Below are 20,579 nucleotides of genomic sequence, written 5' to 3'. Positions count from 1 at the left end.
ATTACAATGAACCACCAAGATGTTACCATCGGCAGAGAGACAAAACACATGCATACCTTTTATTCTGAGTGGGACAGAATTGCCTAAGATGTGTCACCATCTCAAATAATGAAAGCCAACAGAAAGGTAACAAAAGGTCAGTTAGAAAAAACAAAAACCACAGGATAAACGAAATGGGCTGTAAGCAAATGTCTAGTGAATAAGCCACAAAGATTGGATGCCACTGACTTTCAACACTCAAACCTCAGCCAGCAGGTTCCCAAGACTTAGTCCTTGATCACATAATATACCTGCAACACTTGGTGACGAGATCTGCAGACAAACGGCCACACACAAAATCTGCCTGAGATTAAAAAATAATATTCATTTTCAAATGGCGGTGCTCAGCAGGACCTGATCAACAACAGGGAAAGCAAGCACAAATGCGTTAGTTTCCAGTTTTATTTTTCATGTTGGTGAAACACATAGCCTCTTCTCAAGAAGCAGCATCTGTAGAGCTGTTACAAACACATTTTGTACTCTAATACACCACAGATTTGGAAAAAGAACAAATAAAGCACAGGTCTCACACTGCACTTGGGCATACCGAGTCTTAAGTTACAGATAATTTAGAAATCTTCTGATTTTACATATACATTGCATTGGCCATCGCTCAGCCTTCATGCACAATTTAATTTTATTTTTCTTATGGTAAGCACTGGTTTTGGAAACTTTCTTGCTGGTTATCTCTTCCACTTTAAATCACTTAATGATATTTACATATGTGTGCAAATTGCTTTGAAAGATAGAAACAAACACTAACACGATATACAGATGGCTTCTTCTATAGTTAAACATTTACTAAAAGGCAGTTAACATTCCTATCACTTCCATTGCCTAAAATAGGAGAATAAGTTATATAAAATAAACCATCTTATTTTCAGACACTTCATTTCTGCAGATTTGGTCTTTGCAGCAACATTGCAATCAAAAATTAAGATTCTACTCCTAAGATTCAGAGAAGCCCCTTTCAATTCAATGGCAGCTTAATGTGTTTAGTACAAGTTACTTTTGTCCCAGATTTTCCACACCCGGCACAGGAAAAGAGAAAAAAGCTGGGGGGGTAGTGGGAAGACAGTCTTGCACATCTATTTTATTTTTTTGGCAATACGAAAAGTATGCTTTAAGAATCTAATGCATAAATTTTAATTTTTCTTTTAAGAGCCTGTTAGTGTTACAAGCACAGTTTAAATAAAGCCTGCAAGTTCTCTCACAGAAGCACACAAGGCTCCCATTTTTCTTCTTACGCATGTCATCTTCTCAGATATATACAACTGTTCACACACACTAAAAAGTAGACTCCTTGGGACCATTCAACAAAACTGATTTCAGAATTGGAAGCAGCAGGAAAAGCTTGAAGAAAATTACTTAGTGTTCCCAGTGCTCCTACATGTGTGGTTTTTTTCTACTTGTGATAAAGACTCCCCACAAAAAGTGCATGGTCACCTTCATGAACAAATCCAGAAGGCAGAAGTTGAGTAAACTGGAATGAGTTGCTCCAACGGTGGAAAAACAAGAGTGACAGGAAAGTCTTCAAAACCATCTTTCATGTATACTTGTAATCAGAGAAAAGCAACTCAATTCCCAAAATTTCATTTAGACTATTTTATAGAAGAGCAAAAACTTCTATATACATCATAATAACAAAGGGAAATTACCTGTCAAGACAGTAAAGAACTTCAGGTGTAGTCTCAAATAGCTCTAAAATCCAAGCTGATTGTTACATAATACAAAGAAAAAACCCCTGCTTTTTGAACACCCATTAAATTGAATAATGTGACTTTTACAGTAGCCCTGCCTGCAAATCATGCTGTAGCTTGTGCACCCATCACAATACTACTGAGTACTATCCACCCCAAGAAAAGTGAATATTAACCCTCTGAAAGTTTACCTTCATCACAATTATGTCTGACGCACCAATGTCAGACATCACATATATGTCAGACATACGCTTGATATTTTTGAAGACGTCCAATTCCTTAACATGGCAGAAACTGTACCAACACTTAACACTGCTTTTGGTCTACTGTTTATTGAACTTTGGGCATCATGTATCACACACAAATCCCTGCTGGATTCCAAGTGATCTCACCCTAGTGCAGACTTGATTAGGTTCTTCTGAAGAAACAGACCACAGGTCCAACTTCCAGTGTTGTCAACTTTTAAGCATAAAATGGTCAACTTAAGACACTACAGAAGCTTGCAAAACACATGATGACGTGAAACCAAATAAAAATAAGAGAAGATGCATTAAAATTTGGTTACTTTGGATTCTGAGCTAGTTTGAAAAATGCCGTTTGTAAGAGATAGCTGTTCTATGCTTTGAAAATATAAAAGAATGAAATGTCTTCATAGACTAGCGTATTGATTAGTAAATAAACACCTAGACCACTCATGAACCTAAACATATCATTGAAACATTCCACCTAAGTTTTTGTTAAACATTGTCTTCAGAGCTTTATATTCAATGCACGTTATCTGCTACATTCAATTTCTTTTTTGGTTATGGCATGCTTCAGAAACACTGCTAAGAAAGGTCATCCACTCCTTCCATTCCCAAGCTGTACATTACAAACACTATGCACACATTTATTTCCAAAGACTTCAGGTCAATAAAGTTCCTAAGATGAAAGATGCGTGTGTGCTTTGAAGCTTGCAAGATAGCTTCAAACTAGTTGACTTAGTATTTTCCACACCCACATGGATACTGCTTGCAAAGAATAAGATATTAAAATAATATTCCACAGTGGAGTAAAAACATGTTGCAAATAAACTGAATGCTCCCCCTAGTGCTTATACTAGTGAAAAATCCTGCCTGGCACAGTCTGCCTTAAATGGTGCTAAACAGGAGATAAATAGCCAGATGAATGATCGTATATTTAACTCAGAAAACAGTCACAAACATATTACTGGGACCAAAAAGCGTCAGCTGTTGAAATCCAGCATTTAAAATTTTGTACCACTCTCCCTACTCCAGTGCTTCTGGGGTTTTGGTTTCTTTTAAACTGTGCTTTTAGTAAAAATTTCTTTCAAATTTTTCCCGTCAACTGCAGGAAGCTCCTACCAGGTAAGAAATGAGTTCCAAAGATGTTTCAAGATGATAGGCACAATGATGCTTTTTCTCCTGTATTGTACCCAGAAGCTGCCAAGTTAATATTATCATTCCCATATCACAATTGCAATGAAGCTCTGGTAAATCTGGTACCTTTGGATATGCTCAACATCACAAATAAGTCAGATATTTAAGACAACCTATGTCTGTAGTTAGCACAGTCCACCAGAATATTCATCCTCTTCCTCATCAGCATGAGAGCCCACTGTGGCTGGTCCTCTTGCTTTGTCTTGTGCAGCATTTGGCGATTTCTTCTTGATTCCACCTCCTGGGACCACCAAGGTAAGACCAAGCTTGGCATACTGACAATAACAAGACAAGTTTAATTTCTGTACTATCACAGAAGTAAAATTTTGTTGGATTACATTGCACAGAATTGACCAACGCTTACAATAAACAAGCAGGTTAACATTCAGTACAGAAAACAGATTGATGCCGCTTTCAGAGTATATTTTTCCAGCTTAGAGTAAGCCTAACATTGGTTCATTTTTTCTACCTCAAACACTCTGAGAATGGGATGCGAGATCTGTACTGATAGTGATTATAGAATAACTTGGCCACATCCTACAACTTCTGTAGTTCAAGCTTTACGTAAAAAAAAAAATAATTTTTCAGTATGCAGCTCTGCATACATTGTCTAGTAATGGTTCATGTAAAAAGCCTTACCAGTGTTTTTCAGTAAGACTAGTACCTTAATTTTTACTATTCAACATAGTAACAAAGTAAAATTAGTCGATACTGTTACAAAGTTTGGCATGGATGGATGCCTCCTTTACTTCACACCTTCCCTTAGCCTTATACTTCCTACAATTTACAAGTACTTTTTTTTTTTTAAAAAAAAGGGGGGGATAGGACAAAAATACTTTCTTAAAATAAAAAAAAAATCTTTCACTAATTAGTACCTTGCTAAGGAATAAGCGCTGAAAAAACCCATTCAACAATGCCATCCTGTAGGCATCATATTCTGTAATGTTTATGCACGCATATCAGTTATACGGTATTTCTGAGATAAAGCATAAGCAGCAAACTGTGCTGACCCCTAAGGAACCAAGCAGAAGGGAACTGAATTTTGGTCAGCTCGTCAAACTCGGCAAATCCATAACAAACTGCTCTTTCACCTAAGCCTTCCCACTGTCTGAAAGGAACAACAATGTGGGAATTTACATTGGCAGGCAGCAGAGTAGAAGAATACACAAAGATCACAGGCACAGGGCAGGATGACAGAGCAAGTCACAACAGGTACATGGACCCTGCTCTTCCTATTTCCCTCTACTAGAAAAAAAAAAATCTCTCAAACTGAACAAGCAAAAGGATTATAGAAGAAAAAAAAATCCATAGGAACTGCCTACTTACATCATTGTCCATGTATTTGAAGAGTGGCAAATTACAGACTTCAGAAACTTGATCCTGATCTTGCTGGTCATACCCTTCTAGAAGTTGCTCTAGTGCTGCACAGTCTTCACTTCCATTAAATCCTGGTATGCTGAAGGAAATTAAGAGTTCATTCAGGGCATTTCAGCAATCTACTTGACACTCAGCTATTCTCTCTCTAAATACTGCTGATTAATAGCAGAAGAGCAAGCAGCTTTTAAGAATCAGATGGACTGCTTATTCCACAAAACTGCCTATAACGACTTTGATTTCTCCAGGTACATGGATCATATTCATAAAATTAAAAACTTTCAGCAATATTAGTTTGCATGCTGAGAATAAGACCACAATCATAGTCAAGACAAAAAGGGAGTATTAGAATTCTTCAATTCTTCCTGACTAGTCAATAAACTCTTCCTCCGCTTTACATACAGAAAAATTCTGTAATGAGTTTCTATATATAAAATGCAAATTGAAGACTTGGAAAATATGAGCAAGATGTTTAAAGATTGATCTTGAAAAATTCTTTCTAAAAATAAAGTACAATTTAACTTACACATATGTTCAAGTCATTTCACTAAAAACACAGTTTAAGTAAAAATATGTTGTTTCAGTATTTTGTTACTGAAGTCCTAATGAAAGCTGAACTGGAGAGTAGCTAGGAAAGCTTCTGGAACCAGGGTTAAACACTAATCCAGATTTTGACACGAGAATTTTCTCCTGGATGTGTAAAGAATGCCTTCTTCATTTCTATGTATTCAACTGGACTACTTTCTGCTTCCTAAATTATCTTTCAGTTCAATCAACTATTTTTAAAAAAAAAAAAAAAAAGAAGTCACAAAAAGTGGAAGAAAAGCAAGATTTCTAATGTATGACAAGGGCAAGATCTCCTAGATCAACATAACCAGAAATGTAATAATTAACATGCTGCAAACTTTTTTTTAACAAAAACATTTAGATTAATCTTTCCCTCAATCTAATCACCATACTAGATAGTTTAATTGATTATACTGGGATGCTGCTATTGCGCATTTTGAGACTGCATTCCATATTTCCATCCTCAAATGGTAATAAAATATGGTAATGACAAGTTAGAATTTCAACATTTTAAGGGCCTCCACACATGACGTGGCAAAAGGATTCTGAAAACATTCAGTTAGCAACATCCAGAAATACACACTTTTAATCCTAAACATTTGTTTACAATAGCTAATCCGTCTCTGTTCCATTTGGGAAAAAAAACCCACAACCCAAAGGATATCAGTAAGGCAAGAATCCCAACCATAACAGTATTCTGCTCACTTTTAACAAGGAAGAAAACCCGGGAAGAACTTCTAATTTCCATCTCATTTCACCTGTTGCACATAATTACTTCTTTATGACTAACTTTTATTTTAGGTTCATTAAGAAGAATCACCACGGTAATTACAGCTAAATCTCTTAAGAGTGAAAAAAAATTCCTGATGGCCATATACCAGAGAATGCTATTATTGTACTGTAAATCAACAGAAGTATAGGCTTAAAATTTTTTGACAGACAGTGTTTCCATTGCTCTTTCATAAGAATAGATCTACATTAAAGAAACATTCAGTCTAAAATTATAGGACATGAAGCAGACTTACCTATAGCTTTCCCTCACACATCTTTCTGCGGCAACATAATCATTTCTGTGAAGATGAACTAAGACTTGAGCAATAGTTTTCTAAACAAAAACAAAAAAACCCCAACCTGATGATTCTTTAGAAATTAACAGTAAAATATGAGAAAAATACTGGACTGCTAATATTTAGCGTGAAAAAGGTCATTACGATCTGCAACGATTCTAAGATACTGACACAACAGAGTCGGAACAACAGAGTGAAAAAGTAGTACGCAATATCCTCAGCTAGTATGAAATAGATTATCTCCTTTAACATTGTAATGAACTGTTGCACCAAGTAACAGTTTTTCTGGTTTGTTATTTTTGATAACATCTTTATTTTTGATGTGTTTGTTGTTTTTGACAGCTCCTGTAGATAACAGCAGCTTATCTTCAACATTATAGTAGTGAAAAAAGCACAGTTAGAGGTTGGGGAAACATGCACTACCACAAATTGTCATCATTTAGCAAGAAACATATCCCTGAATCAAGAGGTACATATTGTCAGTCAGATGTCAGCTGTCATTAGTTACCCAGAAAAACTTGAAATGCACTATCAGAAATCGTCTGTTAGAATTTACCTTATAGCATGTTGGGTAATTTTCAATTTCCTTATAAATACTTTTTTCCTTTTGAAGAGACAATGCAGCCTCATCTAATCTAAAAAAAACAAGAAACAGTTAGGAGTATCAGTGCCAGGAATACAGCATAATGAACCTGAGGCTAATTACAAAGTGTTTAACTAATACACCAACAAGTCTACTGGAATAAAAAGCAACACAACTAAAAATCAGCAGTAGATCTTACTAACAGAGTAGATAAAGAAATATATAGTCAGCAATTCCTTTTGTATACATGCAGGCTAAGAACATCTCTGGTATTCACTCAGAGAAACCTCATTTTTCATAACACTGTACAAGATGAATGCCTTGTTACGTACCCTAACAGATTTCTGTATGTCATGAGGTTACTATAAGCTATCAGTAAGTCTGATAGCCATGAACTATCAATATTAAGTCATAGTAACTGCTTTTGAGTTTGAATACTCTTTTAATCATCATATTTAACTTCTAGAAATTAGCAATAGCACGTGAGCTATAAAGCAGCATAGCAACCAAGTCTTTCAGATGTTCTGAAGCTATGTTGACTTGCTTTCACAGAAAGACTTTCAAGTTACTTTGTAAATTTCCTTTTCTGACTACAATTCTGCAGTGAAATAAAGTGTCTTAAAAGTAGAGTTAGAAACCCAGACAATTTCTTAAAGGAACTACATGTTCCAGTGAAGCAAGTCTAAGATGAACGGCAGGTCAAGTTTGGTGCTAGCAATTAACAATTAAAATAAATTCCCATTGAGACTCCAAGATAAACTCTTCTTTAAGAAGTCCGGAATCAGACTGCTGCAAACAGATTTCTTTCCTCAGATTAGTCACCTAATTCCCTGTTTTATATTCCACAGCTATAAAAGACTTTCAAGTACTTTCTGCATATTAGTGCTGGGACCAAAAAAAAAAAAATCCTGAAGTATTTTAAGAATTAATGAAAACTGGTGTATGTGCTTTCTAGCTATTCAACAAACACAAAGGAAATAAAGCCTTACAGCCCACGTTCTCCCATCCCAGAACACAAAAAGGTGGTTCCTGGATGAACATGGCATATCCCACAGAAACTGAATTTTAGTTTGAAGTACGTCTCAAAGAAGAATAAAGTAACAGTATATAAACCCAACAACAGCAACAAAAAAACCCCAATGAAAATCACTATTACAGATTCAATTACATTTTAAAAAAGAAGGCATAAAGCTATACCTGCGTCCTCTGACTAGAAGTCTTGATGCCTTCCCTAGCATTTCTAATGCTTGCCGTAAACGTTCTTCATTCTAGAGAAGAACAAAAAGAATTCATGCATTCCTATTTCATCTACATAGAATTAAGACCACTAGACCTTAATCTAAGTATATCATCTGTAACTTAGAACAACTGTTAATTATTATATCAGCAGTTCACACACTCAAGGGAAACACGAAGAGTATTGGTGCACCCCACTCCCACAGCCAGCTCCCATATGGATCTACAGAGCAAAGTAACATCAATGCAAACTTGCTAATCTGGAAACACGTAACAACTGACAATAGAGAAGCACGCCAAAGGCAGTAGCAAAAAGGCAAATCATCTGCTCATGGGATGGGTAGAGCATCAAGCAAACTCTTCCCTTCTGTGCCTTCAAGGATTTCAAACTATTTTTGGCTCCAGGACTCAACAGCAGCCGTGTTCCCTACCCTCTGGGCTGCCCAACAAGAGGCAGAAAACTTGACCACATACAAAATTCAGATCCAGTCAAGTCCCAAACTGAGAAAAAGGCAAAGCAAACTGACTCCTAACTTCTGTAATCTCCTTCTCTACAGCATAAGCAGCCTTCAGCTTCATCACTCAGCCACTGATGTGAAAGGAAGGAAAAATAATTTAGAACCTAATCTTAGGCTTTTTCTTAACTTTATAGCTGACCCTAAACACCAATTCATTCATCTTCATATACCTTCTGGGACTGGAAAGTTCTTTGCTGGGGGTGGGGACGAGGGGGAAACCACAAACCAAAAAACCCCCACTTACTTCAAACACTGATGCTGCTTGCTGATAGAGCTGCACAGCCTTCTCTGGGCTCACATTTTCTATTAACCTGTAATAAACACAAATCTTTTCTCTTCAGATGAAATGAAAATATTTTTTACCTAAAAGCATCAAAAAGACAAGAAAGAAAACCAAAGACACATCCATGCCCTGCATACATTCTAGCTGCCAATACCACAGACTTACTTTCCAGCTCGTTCCAGTGCAATAGCTGCTGTATCTGGTGTCCCGTTCTCCAGGTACATCATACTGGCTTTCTCGATCAGCTGAACTGCTTCAGGGAGTCTCTGCATCTCCTGCAAAGCAATAGTCAGAGGGACGCTGCTGTCAGGAATTGTGCTTACGTACAATGAAACAAATCAAAGCAAACTGTAATACCTTATTTATTAAGATTCTAATTTTTATTTACAGACTTGTAGAGCTAGTGAAAGTTGACCACCAACTGCATAAAATTCACTTGTAAGTACCAAACTCTCACGTAAGGCATGAGTTTGTGGTAGTTTAGAGCAGAAGCAATACCACTCTTCCGTTACCCTCTGACATGAGGCCCTCACCTTTCCTTCTACAAAACGAAAACCATTTTTTTCCCCAATTACAAATGTCGCTTCCCTAATCTACTGAGAGTATTGGTGGGGACTATGAGTCAATAGAAAAATATCACTTTAACATGCAATTCGCTTACATATATTTGTAAAATGGTCCAGTGCACAATATTCTTCACAAAAAAAATAGAGCTTTTAAATAAAAACTGGTAAATTAAAATACCTTTAGCATCATGCCAGCTTGTTCATAAGCTCTGCAGAGAAAAAATTTACAATTTAGTTAGATATGGTGTATTTCAGCAAGTTGTAGTTATGCAGCAAAAGTTAACATGCATCAGCTATCACTTCATTGTTAATATTTAATGCTTTGAAGATGTTTCAAGTGTTTTATTTAATGAGACAGTGCATGTGTAACATTATCTTCCACAAATGAAGTACTTCAACCATACTCCCCACTAAAAATCTATTCTTATGATCTGACCCACAGGCAATATTTGGATTATTTATCATTATCTGCTTGCTTTGAAGTACTCTTTAGTTAAAAACTTCTTCATAAGCTCAACAGTGTAGAATTTCAAAATTAAAAAAGTTCATATAAGAAAAAATATTTGATATCAGAAGGTGCTAAAGAATGTCAAAATCATCCTTTCTTCACATGGCCATTGCAGGTTTTCAGACTTTCCTAGCTGCACTTCCATTAAGCTGATTTTGAAACAGCGAAATCACTTGAACCATACCATTTACTACAGCAAGATCAAAATGATAGTTCATGCTTGTACCATATGTTAGAAAATTTGTTTCAGATTACTCAGTGCTTCTGTACTTACTTGGCCGCATGGAAGAGACTGGAAGTAACATTGTCAAAGTCAAGGACAAAAGCCACAAAAATATAATGCAGAAAAATGATTAGCGTACAAAATCTTATACAAGCACTAGTTTCAAAGCAAGGAATCCCATAAAGGCAAATCGAACCTACTACATTTGTAGGCAAGGCGTCAAAAATAAATGCTTCTAAGGACAGAGTAAATGCAACGTACCAAGGTATAACTGCACATAAAGTTATAAAAAGCACATTTTTAAAAATATGTTCTTGGTTACTAAATACTACTATGAGTACTGTAATAATGTCAGAGTCACATTTAGTTTATACTATCCATTTGTAGGTATTTAAAAAAAAAGTAAATAAAAAAATAGTAAATAGTAATAGTAAATAGTAATTTCTGAAGCAGTACCTAGACTGGCACTGGTCAGCATCTTATCACTCCAGATGTTATTGGAAACAACACAGATTTTCTAATCAAGAGAGTTCTTTAGTTTTCCCACTCAGACCACACAGGAATAGTCTTTTAAAAGGCAATTTTGTTAGACTGACAAAATCGCAATATATTAAATACATCTTCTACCAACCCCCATTACCCCATTCTAAGTAGCAACTAGTCAGCTTCTTGGAAAAAAGAATAACAATTGATGAAAAGATACGCTTTATTGTTTTCATGTGCCTCAGCTTCCCGTAAACAGGCTTCCCTTGCCTGGTCAAACTGCTTGGCATTCTTAAAAGCAACAGCTGCAAGAAATCAAATAAAGTTCTTATTTACAGCTTGCCATTTTCCTTTTTTCACCACTTCTGCTCAAGAATTTAGCCACCTAAAGATGCAGATAGACTTTTTAAATAAATGATTACAGTTTACCAAGCTCTTCCAAAAAAACCCCATGACAGTCCTCCTTGCTTTGTTAGTCACTTAGTTACCATTAAAAGCATTTATTGTCAACAACACTTCCATACCACCACTGTACCACACACTGTACATCATGTGTTTAGCTGGATTTTGGAACTCACTCATTCTGTATTTTAATTACAGAACTGCAGGAATGCTTATGTATATAGTTTTAATCATTAGAGGTTATACAAAATCAGTATGGCAGGAATAGAAGCGTACCATTGTCCTGGTTTCAGCTGGGATAGAGTTAATTTTCTTCCCAGTAGCTGGCATAGTGCTGCGTTTTGGATTTAGGATGAGAACAATGTTGATAACGCACCGATGTTTTAGTTGTTGCTAAGTAGTGCTTACACTAGTCAAGGACTTTTCAGCTTCTCATGCCCTGCCAGCGAGAAGCTGGGAGGGGGCACAGCCGGGACAGCTGACCCAAACTGGCCAAAGGGACATTCCATACCATATGACGTCATGCTCAGTACATAAACTGGGGGGCAGTTGGCTGGGGGACGGTGACCGCTGCTCAGGGACTGGCTGGGCATCGGTCGGCAGGTGGCAAGCAATTGCATTGTGCATCACTTACTTTGTATATTTTCATCATCATTATTATTATTTTCCCTTCTTTTTCTGTCCTATTAAACTGTCTTTATCTCAACCCACAAATTTTACTTTTTTTTCCCCCAATTCTCTCCCCCATCCCACTGTGCAGGGGGGAGTGAGCAAATGGCTGTGTGGTGTTTAGCTGCCTGCCGGGTTAAACCACAACCACCATCAACAAAGCATAGCTATAACAACTTCCTCAATACAACCACTTCAGGGTACAAATATGTAGTTCTATCTCCATTAGACTGATAGGATATTAAAGTGGGATTTAAAATAAATTTCAATTTATAAATGCTCCAGTTGCTCTTCCAAGTTTGTATTTTTTTATTCAGGCTTAAATGAATGAGTAGGAATGCCTGGAGTAAGAAGCCAAAAAACCACAATAAATTACTATTATCAAAAAGACGAAAATTGTTTAAGAGCAAAAAGGAATCAACCAGTAAGAATTTTATATTCAGTGTGACACTTGCAGTGGAAAAAAAGGAGGAAAGAGATCTTACTATGCCTAAAAAAAACCTGGCAGGCTCTCTACGCCTTACTGAGACAATCTTTGTCAGGACATACTTCATAAGATGATTAAAAAAACAGTTTTAAAACCAGCTTGAATATTTGTTGTTTTGTAGGTAAAGTCATAGGATTTGGGGGTGGACAAGTGAAAGAAGGAAAGCTTTATTTTTATCATATGTAGTAATATACAAAGTAGAAGTTGTAAGCTTGAAAAAAAAAAATTGTTTTGACAACTGTTCTAGATCTCCAAGTACAACCTGAAATTTATTTTACAGTGTTACTAAGAGCATTTTTATTGTTGTTTCATCTTACCTTGTCTTCACAACAATTTTACTTACACAGCAATGTGCTGAAAATATGTAAAATGTTATCAGGGATTAAGTTTAAAGAATACTTTGAAACCATAAAATATATGGCCATATTTACAGCCATTCATACCTGCCTTCCCATATTCGGTAGCTGCACTGTCATAATCTGGTTTCCACTTTAAGAATCCAGTTTTCAGACTAAAATGCAAGAAGAAAGGCCTATTAACAATTAGTAAAGATTTTATGTTTTACCTTCAAAGCACTTCAGATATATTTAAAACTTTAGACTACCTCTGAAAAGGAGCAATTACCTATATGCCAATAATATGGTGACATCGCTACTGTAAAAATAAATGCTGGCGTTGTTAGGAATTGCATAAAGCACTGCAACGATCTTCCATAGTTATATGCCTCGCTCTAACATGGCTCTACTGTCCCCAGAGAGTCTTCACAAGTCCAGCTCCTCAACAGTAAGAAGTCAACAGAAGAAAATACTTCCACCTACACCAACATATCTCACGATTTCTAATACCACAACACCTGACAATATTTTTTGTTACACCTCAAGAAGTTTCCAGTGTTCCTCTACAGTAATTTTTTTGCTGCTGAGAATTATCAAAGACTCTCCATTGCATATACAAATGAAAGAATTTAATTACCAACACAAAGACAAAGCCTCATATGTCATTTATATGTCTACAATAGATCATGACACTAAATGGCACCATGCACACACACAGACATATATATAGGGGAAAATATACATTGCAAAATGAGGTGAGTCATCAGGCAATATTGATTTCAATATTATGACTTCCTCACTTCTAAAAAAAATATAAAAATTACCATAACTTTAGAGTCCACTTCCATATTTGTTGTGGGCAGACACTTCAGATGCAATACATGCTTAATTTGGAAAAACAGTTGTATATAGGCTGTGTTGGTTTTGTTGTCCTACCTGGACGAAAGCCACAGTATGTTAAGTCTAAAGCAAGCTTTTATATTGTCTTATTTTTATCACAGGCAAAGTTTCAAATGCATCGAGCTGAAATACACAATGCTTTAATCTGCACACAATTTGAGATTTAGCCGTCTTTTATTTCAAATGCCTTCCAGAATAAGCTTAAAATGAATTCCACTGAAAGGCACTTTTGGTCAAGTAATTTGAGTGAGATACTCTGGTAGAGATTCTTTTATTCTGAGGAGGTCTCTCCTCTATCACAGTTCATACTTTTGATCCATGATTTCAGGATGGCCCGTCAATATTCTTACTAAAATTATAGCATCTTTGGATTAGTCAGCTCTATTACATCTATACTGTAGTCTGTGAAATTGAGACTTATAAGCAAAATGGCTATATTCAGTGTTAAAATAGACATTAAAAGACTATCATACGTAGATGTTAAGCCCTCTAAGCTAAATGTCAGCACAGGTCTTTGAAGCCATGTAAAAAGAAACAATCACACATTTCTCATAGGCAGGAAACAAACAAACACGCCACCTCAGCAAGGTTAAGCTCTTTCATTCACCGCAATCCCCGTAACTCTTTTCTCCTGCCTGTCTTTCTCCCACTAACTTCAGCAGAAGAGCAGAAGTGTCTCCCCTCAGTTTCCAGTTAGGGTCAGAGCAATGGCGGCTACCTGGCCCTTAAGGAAACTGCCCAGGCTCCAGGCCTCTGAGCCGTACAGCCTCACCGACACGACTTTTTAGCTTTAGGGCCGCTTTATTCTCCCCGTTCGGGACAGAAGGGTGCCATTTAGCGTACACCCCCTGTAGGGAGGGACCCCTGAGGCAGAAGAGGGGCCAAGCAGCCACGTCCTCCTACTCCCTCCGCGCCGGCCTCCCCCAGCCCCGCACCTCCTCTCCCTTCCCCCGAGGTCACGTCGCCTGGCACATACGCTGCCCCCCTCAGCCCCCCCCCGTGAGGCCACCACCTCCCCACCGCTCCGCGCACGCGGCATCACGGGAGCTGCAGTTCCCCCGAGGCCTCCACTCCCCGCACGGGCGCCGGCGAGAACTACAACTCCCAAGAACCCATCCCTCCGCCGCGGCCCAGGGGTGAGGAGGGGGTGCCGAGCCGCCGCGCTAAGCCGGCGGACAGCAGCCCCAGGGCTCAGAGGCCGCGGGAGAGGGCGGCCGCGGCGGCAAGCAGCGCCCTCCGCGGAGCCCCGCTCGAGCAGGAGGCGATACGACGCCTCCATGGGGCAGGAGAGCCGGGCGGGCCTGGCGGCCCGGGCACTGAGCTGGCAGCCGTCGCACACGCTCGCCAGCTTCCTCCGACCTCCCTCCCCTCCGCTCACTATTTCTCCGCTTTAGCGATGTGCTCGAGCGCCTCGTTGATCTTCTGCGCCGCCATCTCGCCAGCGCGGCGGGCCTGTCCCCGGGCGCTCGCCGGCACTCCTCCGCCTCCCCGCGCTTCCGCTACGGAACGCCGCGGGGCTCGCGGGGCGCCGAGGGGAGGGGCTCGGCCCTCGGCCCTCCCCTTCCTCACCGCGCCTGCGCGGCGAGGGGGGTGGGGGGCCGGGCGCTGTCCCGGCTGCGGCCGTTGGCGGCGGTTGGCGCGTCGAGGCGGGGCTGCGTGGCGCAGGTCGTGGCATGGCGGGCGCGGTGGCCAAATGGGCCACAGCCCAGGTCTGCGATGGGGGAAGTTGTCTCTCTCCTTCCCCGGTAGCCCTGTGGGTGGTATCACCTGGCAGGGTTTGTGCAGGTGAATGGTTGCCCACAGTGTCGGGCTGTGCCACGCTCCGGGGAGCCGGAAGGTAGCTCCCTTGCAGGAGCCCCCAGCCCCATCCTGTCCAAGGCCAACAGAAGCTTTTTGGAAAACAGGAATGAGTGCAGGCCTGCGTTTCCCAGGGTTTTCTGATGGAGGCCAGTTTTTGGTAGAAATGCACAACTTGTGAGCCAAAGGCTGAAAAGCACTGCTTGCCCTGCTCTGAAAGAAGCCTCCAGAGGCCTTTTTGCTGAGGCATACTGCTCTGACTCGTTTGGTGTTTGTAAAAAGAAGAGGCTGTCTCTAGTCAGGCTGGGACAGAAATCTAAAGCAGAAGGCGTGAGTGGTGGTTGAGCACACCAGAGTTGCTAACATAGGCTACGCTGTCATGCAAGATAGCCAAATTACGCACTCAGTAACTGAATTGAAAATGCTAAAGTCTTTGTTACTGCTCATACATCCAGTTTCCTTGACTCCTTATTTTTGTTAATCTGAAACATCGTTGAGTAACAGAAGACCAGTGACTTGAGCCCAGGAAGGTGTTTTTTCTCCAAACTTGGACATCATTACTGTCTTCCAGTAATCTGAATAACAGAAGTATTCATCAACACAGGAGAGAAAGCAAAGTGAGAAGCTGGTTAAACTTGCAAAACTCTTATCAGAGCATAGGAGTCATTGAAAGTCCATACTGTTTACAGGAATTGGACCTTTGCGATTGTTTCTACCTTAAATGGTGAAAAGAAGCAATATTTACATGATTTGTTTTACTCTAGGTAGGCATCAAACTCACAGGTCTGAATTGCTCTCCTTTCCTTTTCCCACATTCCCTTGATGATGTGGAAACTTAATTTTCTAACTTTGGTTCGTGCACTGCACTTGAGAAGCTATCATCTATTGCAGATGGTGGAAAATCCCACTAAATCTTACATACTATTATTCTGTGTCCTAGAACAAAGTAGGAAAAAAGGTTGTAGAGAGGTTTTCTGCTTTCAAAAGCAGATGAGTGGTCATGGGAGTACTGGGAGAAAATAGCTGATCTTGCATAATACACACGCAAAAAGGTTTCTGGCAAGCGCTCACTGGTAGCAGGTAAAAGTAGAGGAAGCTATGATCGGAGAGATTCCCGTGTCATCATGTCTGCCTTTTCTTTCCCTTGCTATGGCAGCCAGGACAGATCTGGCCATATAACTATGAGCTTGCTGCAGTGCCTTTCAAATAAACTTGTGTTAGCTGTGAAAATGAAATCATAGGACCGCGGCATTAAAGGACAGAATAATCTCAGAGTGTTCTTCCGAATGATGATGATGTCTTATTGTTTGTGTGTTTGTTTGTGCTAGTGCTCCAGGCCTGCTGTGTTCCCTGGGTTATAAATAGCTGTCCACTTTCTAGTGAAACTACACATGTGCACTGTCTGGTTACACTTTCTAGTGGAATGACCAGGTGAAAGATTTCCAAGACTAGTATTAAATGAAATAGGATATTCCTGGGTAGCTTTTATTTTGTAGACAGAGAACCACCGGAGATTTTACATCTGGGAAGGATCATATCACAGCATCTGGTGCTTGGCTGTGAATTACAATTTGGTGTTGAAAAATGACCAGGTACAACGTGAAAAAATTTTACAGTGATAGCAGCCGGAGTGACAAACTTTCTAAAGTATAATCTTACAGGTTTTGTTTACTAGGTAGATGTGAACTCCGCAAATAGCTGTACCAGTAGAAGCCGTTGATCATTAGCCAGTCCTCAGCTGCCCACCACTACACCTTGCAGAGGGTTTCTGTCTCCTATCTAAGCATTTCTTCATGTACGCCATTGCAACCAAAGGCATCAGGTTATCAAAAATGAGCTGCATAAGCTGATACGGTTCATTTTGTCTGAGATGGGTTAAAAGCACCTGTGTGAGACTTCATGGGGCTAACCTCTGGCAAGAGGCTGGAGGCAGGCAATTGGGGACAGCATCTTCCACCATTATGGCTGGGTCCACCCACAGCCCTGGCATAAGGACAGCCTGGGCTTCCTTCAGAGAGCTGCTGTTAGTTGAAAGAGACTATCAGTACGATCATAGCTAAATTTGTTTCCCAATTAACTCTAACTTTTCTTTGCTGTGAATATGTCATGTTCTTGTTCGAAAGTCAGGACTGACTGCAGTGAGTTGTATTTTAAATCAGCTGCTGAATCCTATCTGCTACTCCACTGGATCTGGAAAGTGAATTTAAGTTTTCCTAGATCTGGATTTCCCACCTCTGTCTGATACCCTTCTTTGGCAGCAGGACATGGAAAGTTCTACCTTGTGATTTATTAGTGTCTGAGTTGGAGTCGTAACTACAATAACAATGGCTACACCACCACGCTGAGGAAATTACCTGTGAGGAAGAGAGAGGGATCTGCATATTCCTCGTCCCAGGCAGGCTGCTACTGACGCTAATGGTCTAATGAACAATTGGCTCAGACACATTTTGGGCCCCTTACATACACAAAAATGTGTTCCGCAATCACTCCATCCCAGTGCCAGCACCTCAGTGCTCCAGGACTTTTCTTTTCCTGTCTTCAGCATTAAATCCATATAATTCATTTGGCTGTGAGACATTACTAGTTTCTGTCTTAATGGGTATGGCAGAAAGCAAACAAATAACTCTGAGGGCAGCAAAATTAATAAAGACTGTTTTTCTGTAGATTTGTGTCTCCCTGCTGATTGTCTTTAATTAAACATTAAGACATTAATTAATGTCTTAATAAAGCAGAAGACTACAGTGTGAGCATGCCTTTTAATAGATGTCAGAGAACAAAGAGAAACATTATAAATATCCCAGCTGGGGATGTTTGTCTAATTGGAGGTAATGTCTTAATTGGCTTTCCAGATTCATTGGACGTGAGAGAGGAGGAGGGTATCCTGGTGTCTAGTAAGGTGTTCCAATGTGAAACATTCATGCCTTCCCCACTATTTATTGAACACATATAATTTACATGTTCCTTTTCCAGGTTAAGTAAGGTGGCCTGTCCACCTAGGTAAGGCCGGTTGATTTTGTCAGTGGGTAAAATGACGCGTCATGATTACCAAGTCCCTTTTAGTCCCTACCTACTATTCGTCCTGCCTCCCTTGCTTCCAACAAGAATCCATTTCCCTAAATCATGACAACCTGCAAATATAATTTATTTACAGTCAAATTAATTTTATACAATAGTTCGTGTATGACTCACAAAGATATGTACAATATCTACAGATATGAATAAAGCTCTTCTGGAGAAGAGTTGAACCACCTTGTCCTGTTTGGTTTTTGAGAGCCCAAGGTTGAATAAAAGCCTGTAATTAACACTATGCCGCTTCCCACATGCTCCAATGAGTATCAGATGAAATCAATATTGTTGGCATTTGTCACCTCCTGGACTTGCTCCTTGATACTTCCTCACCTTCTCAGCCACTGCATCAGCAAGCAATGATAATTTGCTGTCGTATCTGATGGTTATATCCACCACCAGTGTCTGACCACCCTTAACAAATACTAGGTCAGGCTTGTAGAGCTTGTTTTGGTGGTCTCATAGGAGTGGCTCGTGAAACACTAGCTAAGCCTTCTTTGGAGCTTCTTCAGCCAATAGATCACACAGTTGGTTATGTCTTTTGATCCTAGCTTCCTGAACTGGCGGGCAATACCCCATAATATGTGTGCAAGTCTCACTCTCAGCTTGACAGTGCTGGCAGATCTTGAGTTTCCTGTCTACCCCAATTCCCTCATGGGGTAGACATTAGCTCTTAATTGTAAGGTGGTATTGAGCTTCCTGTGGGGAATGCCTCTATAACATTCAATCCGGTAGTTACTAATTTTATCTTTTTCAAAGTTGGCAATTCCACGCCCTGACACAGCAACCTGCTCCAATTCAAAAATTCTTCCATCCGCCAGTTACTAGGTCTTGGAAGGATGACCTTTGGAGCGGAAATTTCCCATTCTGAGACTGGGGCCTCACCGCAAACCACTTCTGGAATTACCATGACTGCTTTTGGGTCCCAAATTGATGGAGTTTTCTCTTCCCTTCCTCCCACAGCAATCCACAACTTTCTAATTCATTCTCGATACCTTCTTGATGAACTATTGATTTTTTAGTGTCATCAGAAGGGTGGGCAATTCGGTGCAGCTGACAGGCCTGCATGCTTGGGATTGATCCCACGAGTCTGATAATACCCAGGCCTCCATTGCATGTGCTGGAATAAAGAATGATGTCGCAAGTACAGGCAAGTAGATGTAACTGTTCCTTGACAGCAGATTGAATGGCCAAGTCAAAGGCTTGGAGGTATGTAGCCTTCATGTCGGTGTGGTCAGCTAGATAAAACAATCGAGGGATAGTAAATCCTTGCAAGATGTCTTCCTTCTGAAGAGGCTTCAGTGAAGCCTGCCCAATCCGCCTCAGCCGCTCAGTTTTTCTGACGGTTCAGGTTTTAATAACCCAACCCATGGGTCTATATATATATAGGCCCAGATATTTCTCAGAGCTGCTTGGGTCAATCATATTGAACAGTATGCCATTGATTGTCCAAGCAGGACAGTCATTGATTGTATAAGAGTCTTTCATTGCTGTGATGCAGAAGCCATGGCACTTCAGCCCCTGAGGCCAGTCTATTCACAGAAGACTTCAAAAATGTTAATGTTCTTCTGCATTCCATCCCAAGAATCACTCGGTATCACCAAGTCATCTGCAAAAGCTAATGTTATCCTTTTCGCGCAGTGCTGGAACCCATTGCCTTCCTCTTCCAGCTTGCACAGTAGAGGTTAACTGATAGATTGAATAAAAGTGGAGACATTGCATCGCCTTGCTTCACCCCAATCCGGATCCAAATGGGGTCCAGCTGTTCATTCTTCAGATCTCTGTGGGTATTAATATTGCAATAAAGAATTTTAATTAGGGCAATAATATGATCATCAATGCCCTTCTGTTTTAGAGCCATAATAATATAAGAGTGGCTTATGTTGTCAAAGGCTTTAGCCAAATCAATGAAGACTATTCTGATGGGCTGGTGTTCCGTCTTAGCATATCAAATAAGTAGCTGTAGTAGTTTTAAATTTTTGGAACAACTAGGTCATCTTATAAAGCCCCTCTGCCGCAAATGAATAGGACATGCCTTGGTCAGATGGGCTGTTTAGATCCTTGAAAACAGACTCAAAATGGTTGACCCAGTCACAATAGGTTGCTAATTATTAATGTTTCTCTGTCATTCAGGCAACACAGATTTTGATATTTACACTGTCAGGCATTCTTTTGCCATGTCCAGTATGACACTGGACACCAGCCATAGATTAAAAAGTTTCATTAGTTGGGTGTGCTGGGGATCTATGTTAGTTAGGTCCCTCAGACTCAAATGGTCTGGGCCCAGTGCTGAGTTATTATTAATTTCTCTGATGTTCTTAGAGATGTCTTTTGCCG

The 20,579-nt window shown here is 39.8% G+C and overlaps 1 protein-coding gene across 1 annotated transcript; it reads right to left on the bottom strand.

The window, feature by feature from the left end:
* Positions 1-423: 423 nt before the first annotated feature.
* Positions 424-14,888, bottom strand: NAPG (NSF attachment protein gamma). The gene is made up of 12 exons (XM_076329986.1): positions 14,758-14,888; positions 12,588-12,655; positions 10,807-10,891; positions 10,155-10,172; positions 9,551-9,581; positions 8,972-9,081; positions 8,768-8,834; positions 7,967-8,037; positions 6,743-6,821; positions 6,145-6,224; positions 4,505-4,634; positions 424-3,453 (listed from the first exon to the last, which is right to left on the bottom strand). The coding sequence occupies exons 1-12, from the start codon at positions 14,811-14,813 to the stop codon at positions 3,304-3,306; spliced, it is 945 nt and encodes a 314-aa protein (XP_076186101.1). The 5' UTR covers positions 14,814-14,888; the 3' UTR covers positions 424-3,303.
* Positions 14,889-20,579: the final 5,691 nt, after the last annotated feature.

The sequence above is a fragment of the Aptenodytes patagonicus genome, chromosome 2 (genome assembly GCF_965638725.1).
Source record: "Aptenodytes patagonicus chromosome 2, bAptPat1.pri.cur, whole genome shotgun sequence".
Classification (NCBI taxonomy): Eukaryota; Metazoa; Chordata; class Aves; order Sphenisciformes; family Spheniscidae; genus Aptenodytes; species Aptenodytes patagonicus.
The sequence above is the reverse complement of the archived record's forward strand: the minus strand, read 5'-3'. Positions and strand labels throughout refer to the sequence as shown.

What these genes read in the sequence shown, in the direction of transcription:
- NAPG (XM_076329986.1), bottom strand. Translation starts at nt 14,813, where the DNA reads ATGGCGGCGCAGAAGATCAACGAGGCGCTCGAGCACATCGCTAAAGCG. An exon ending in TACCGAATATGGGAAGGCAG is followed by an intron (nt 10,892 to 12,587) that starts GTATGAATGGCT and finishes GATTTCTTGCAG; the next exon opens with CTGTTGCTTTTAAGAATGCC. An exon ending in TCAAATACATGGACAATGAT is followed by an intron (nt 3,454 to 4,504) that starts GTAAGTAGGCAG and finishes TGTTATTGTCAG; the next exon opens with TATGCCAAGCTTGGTCTTAC.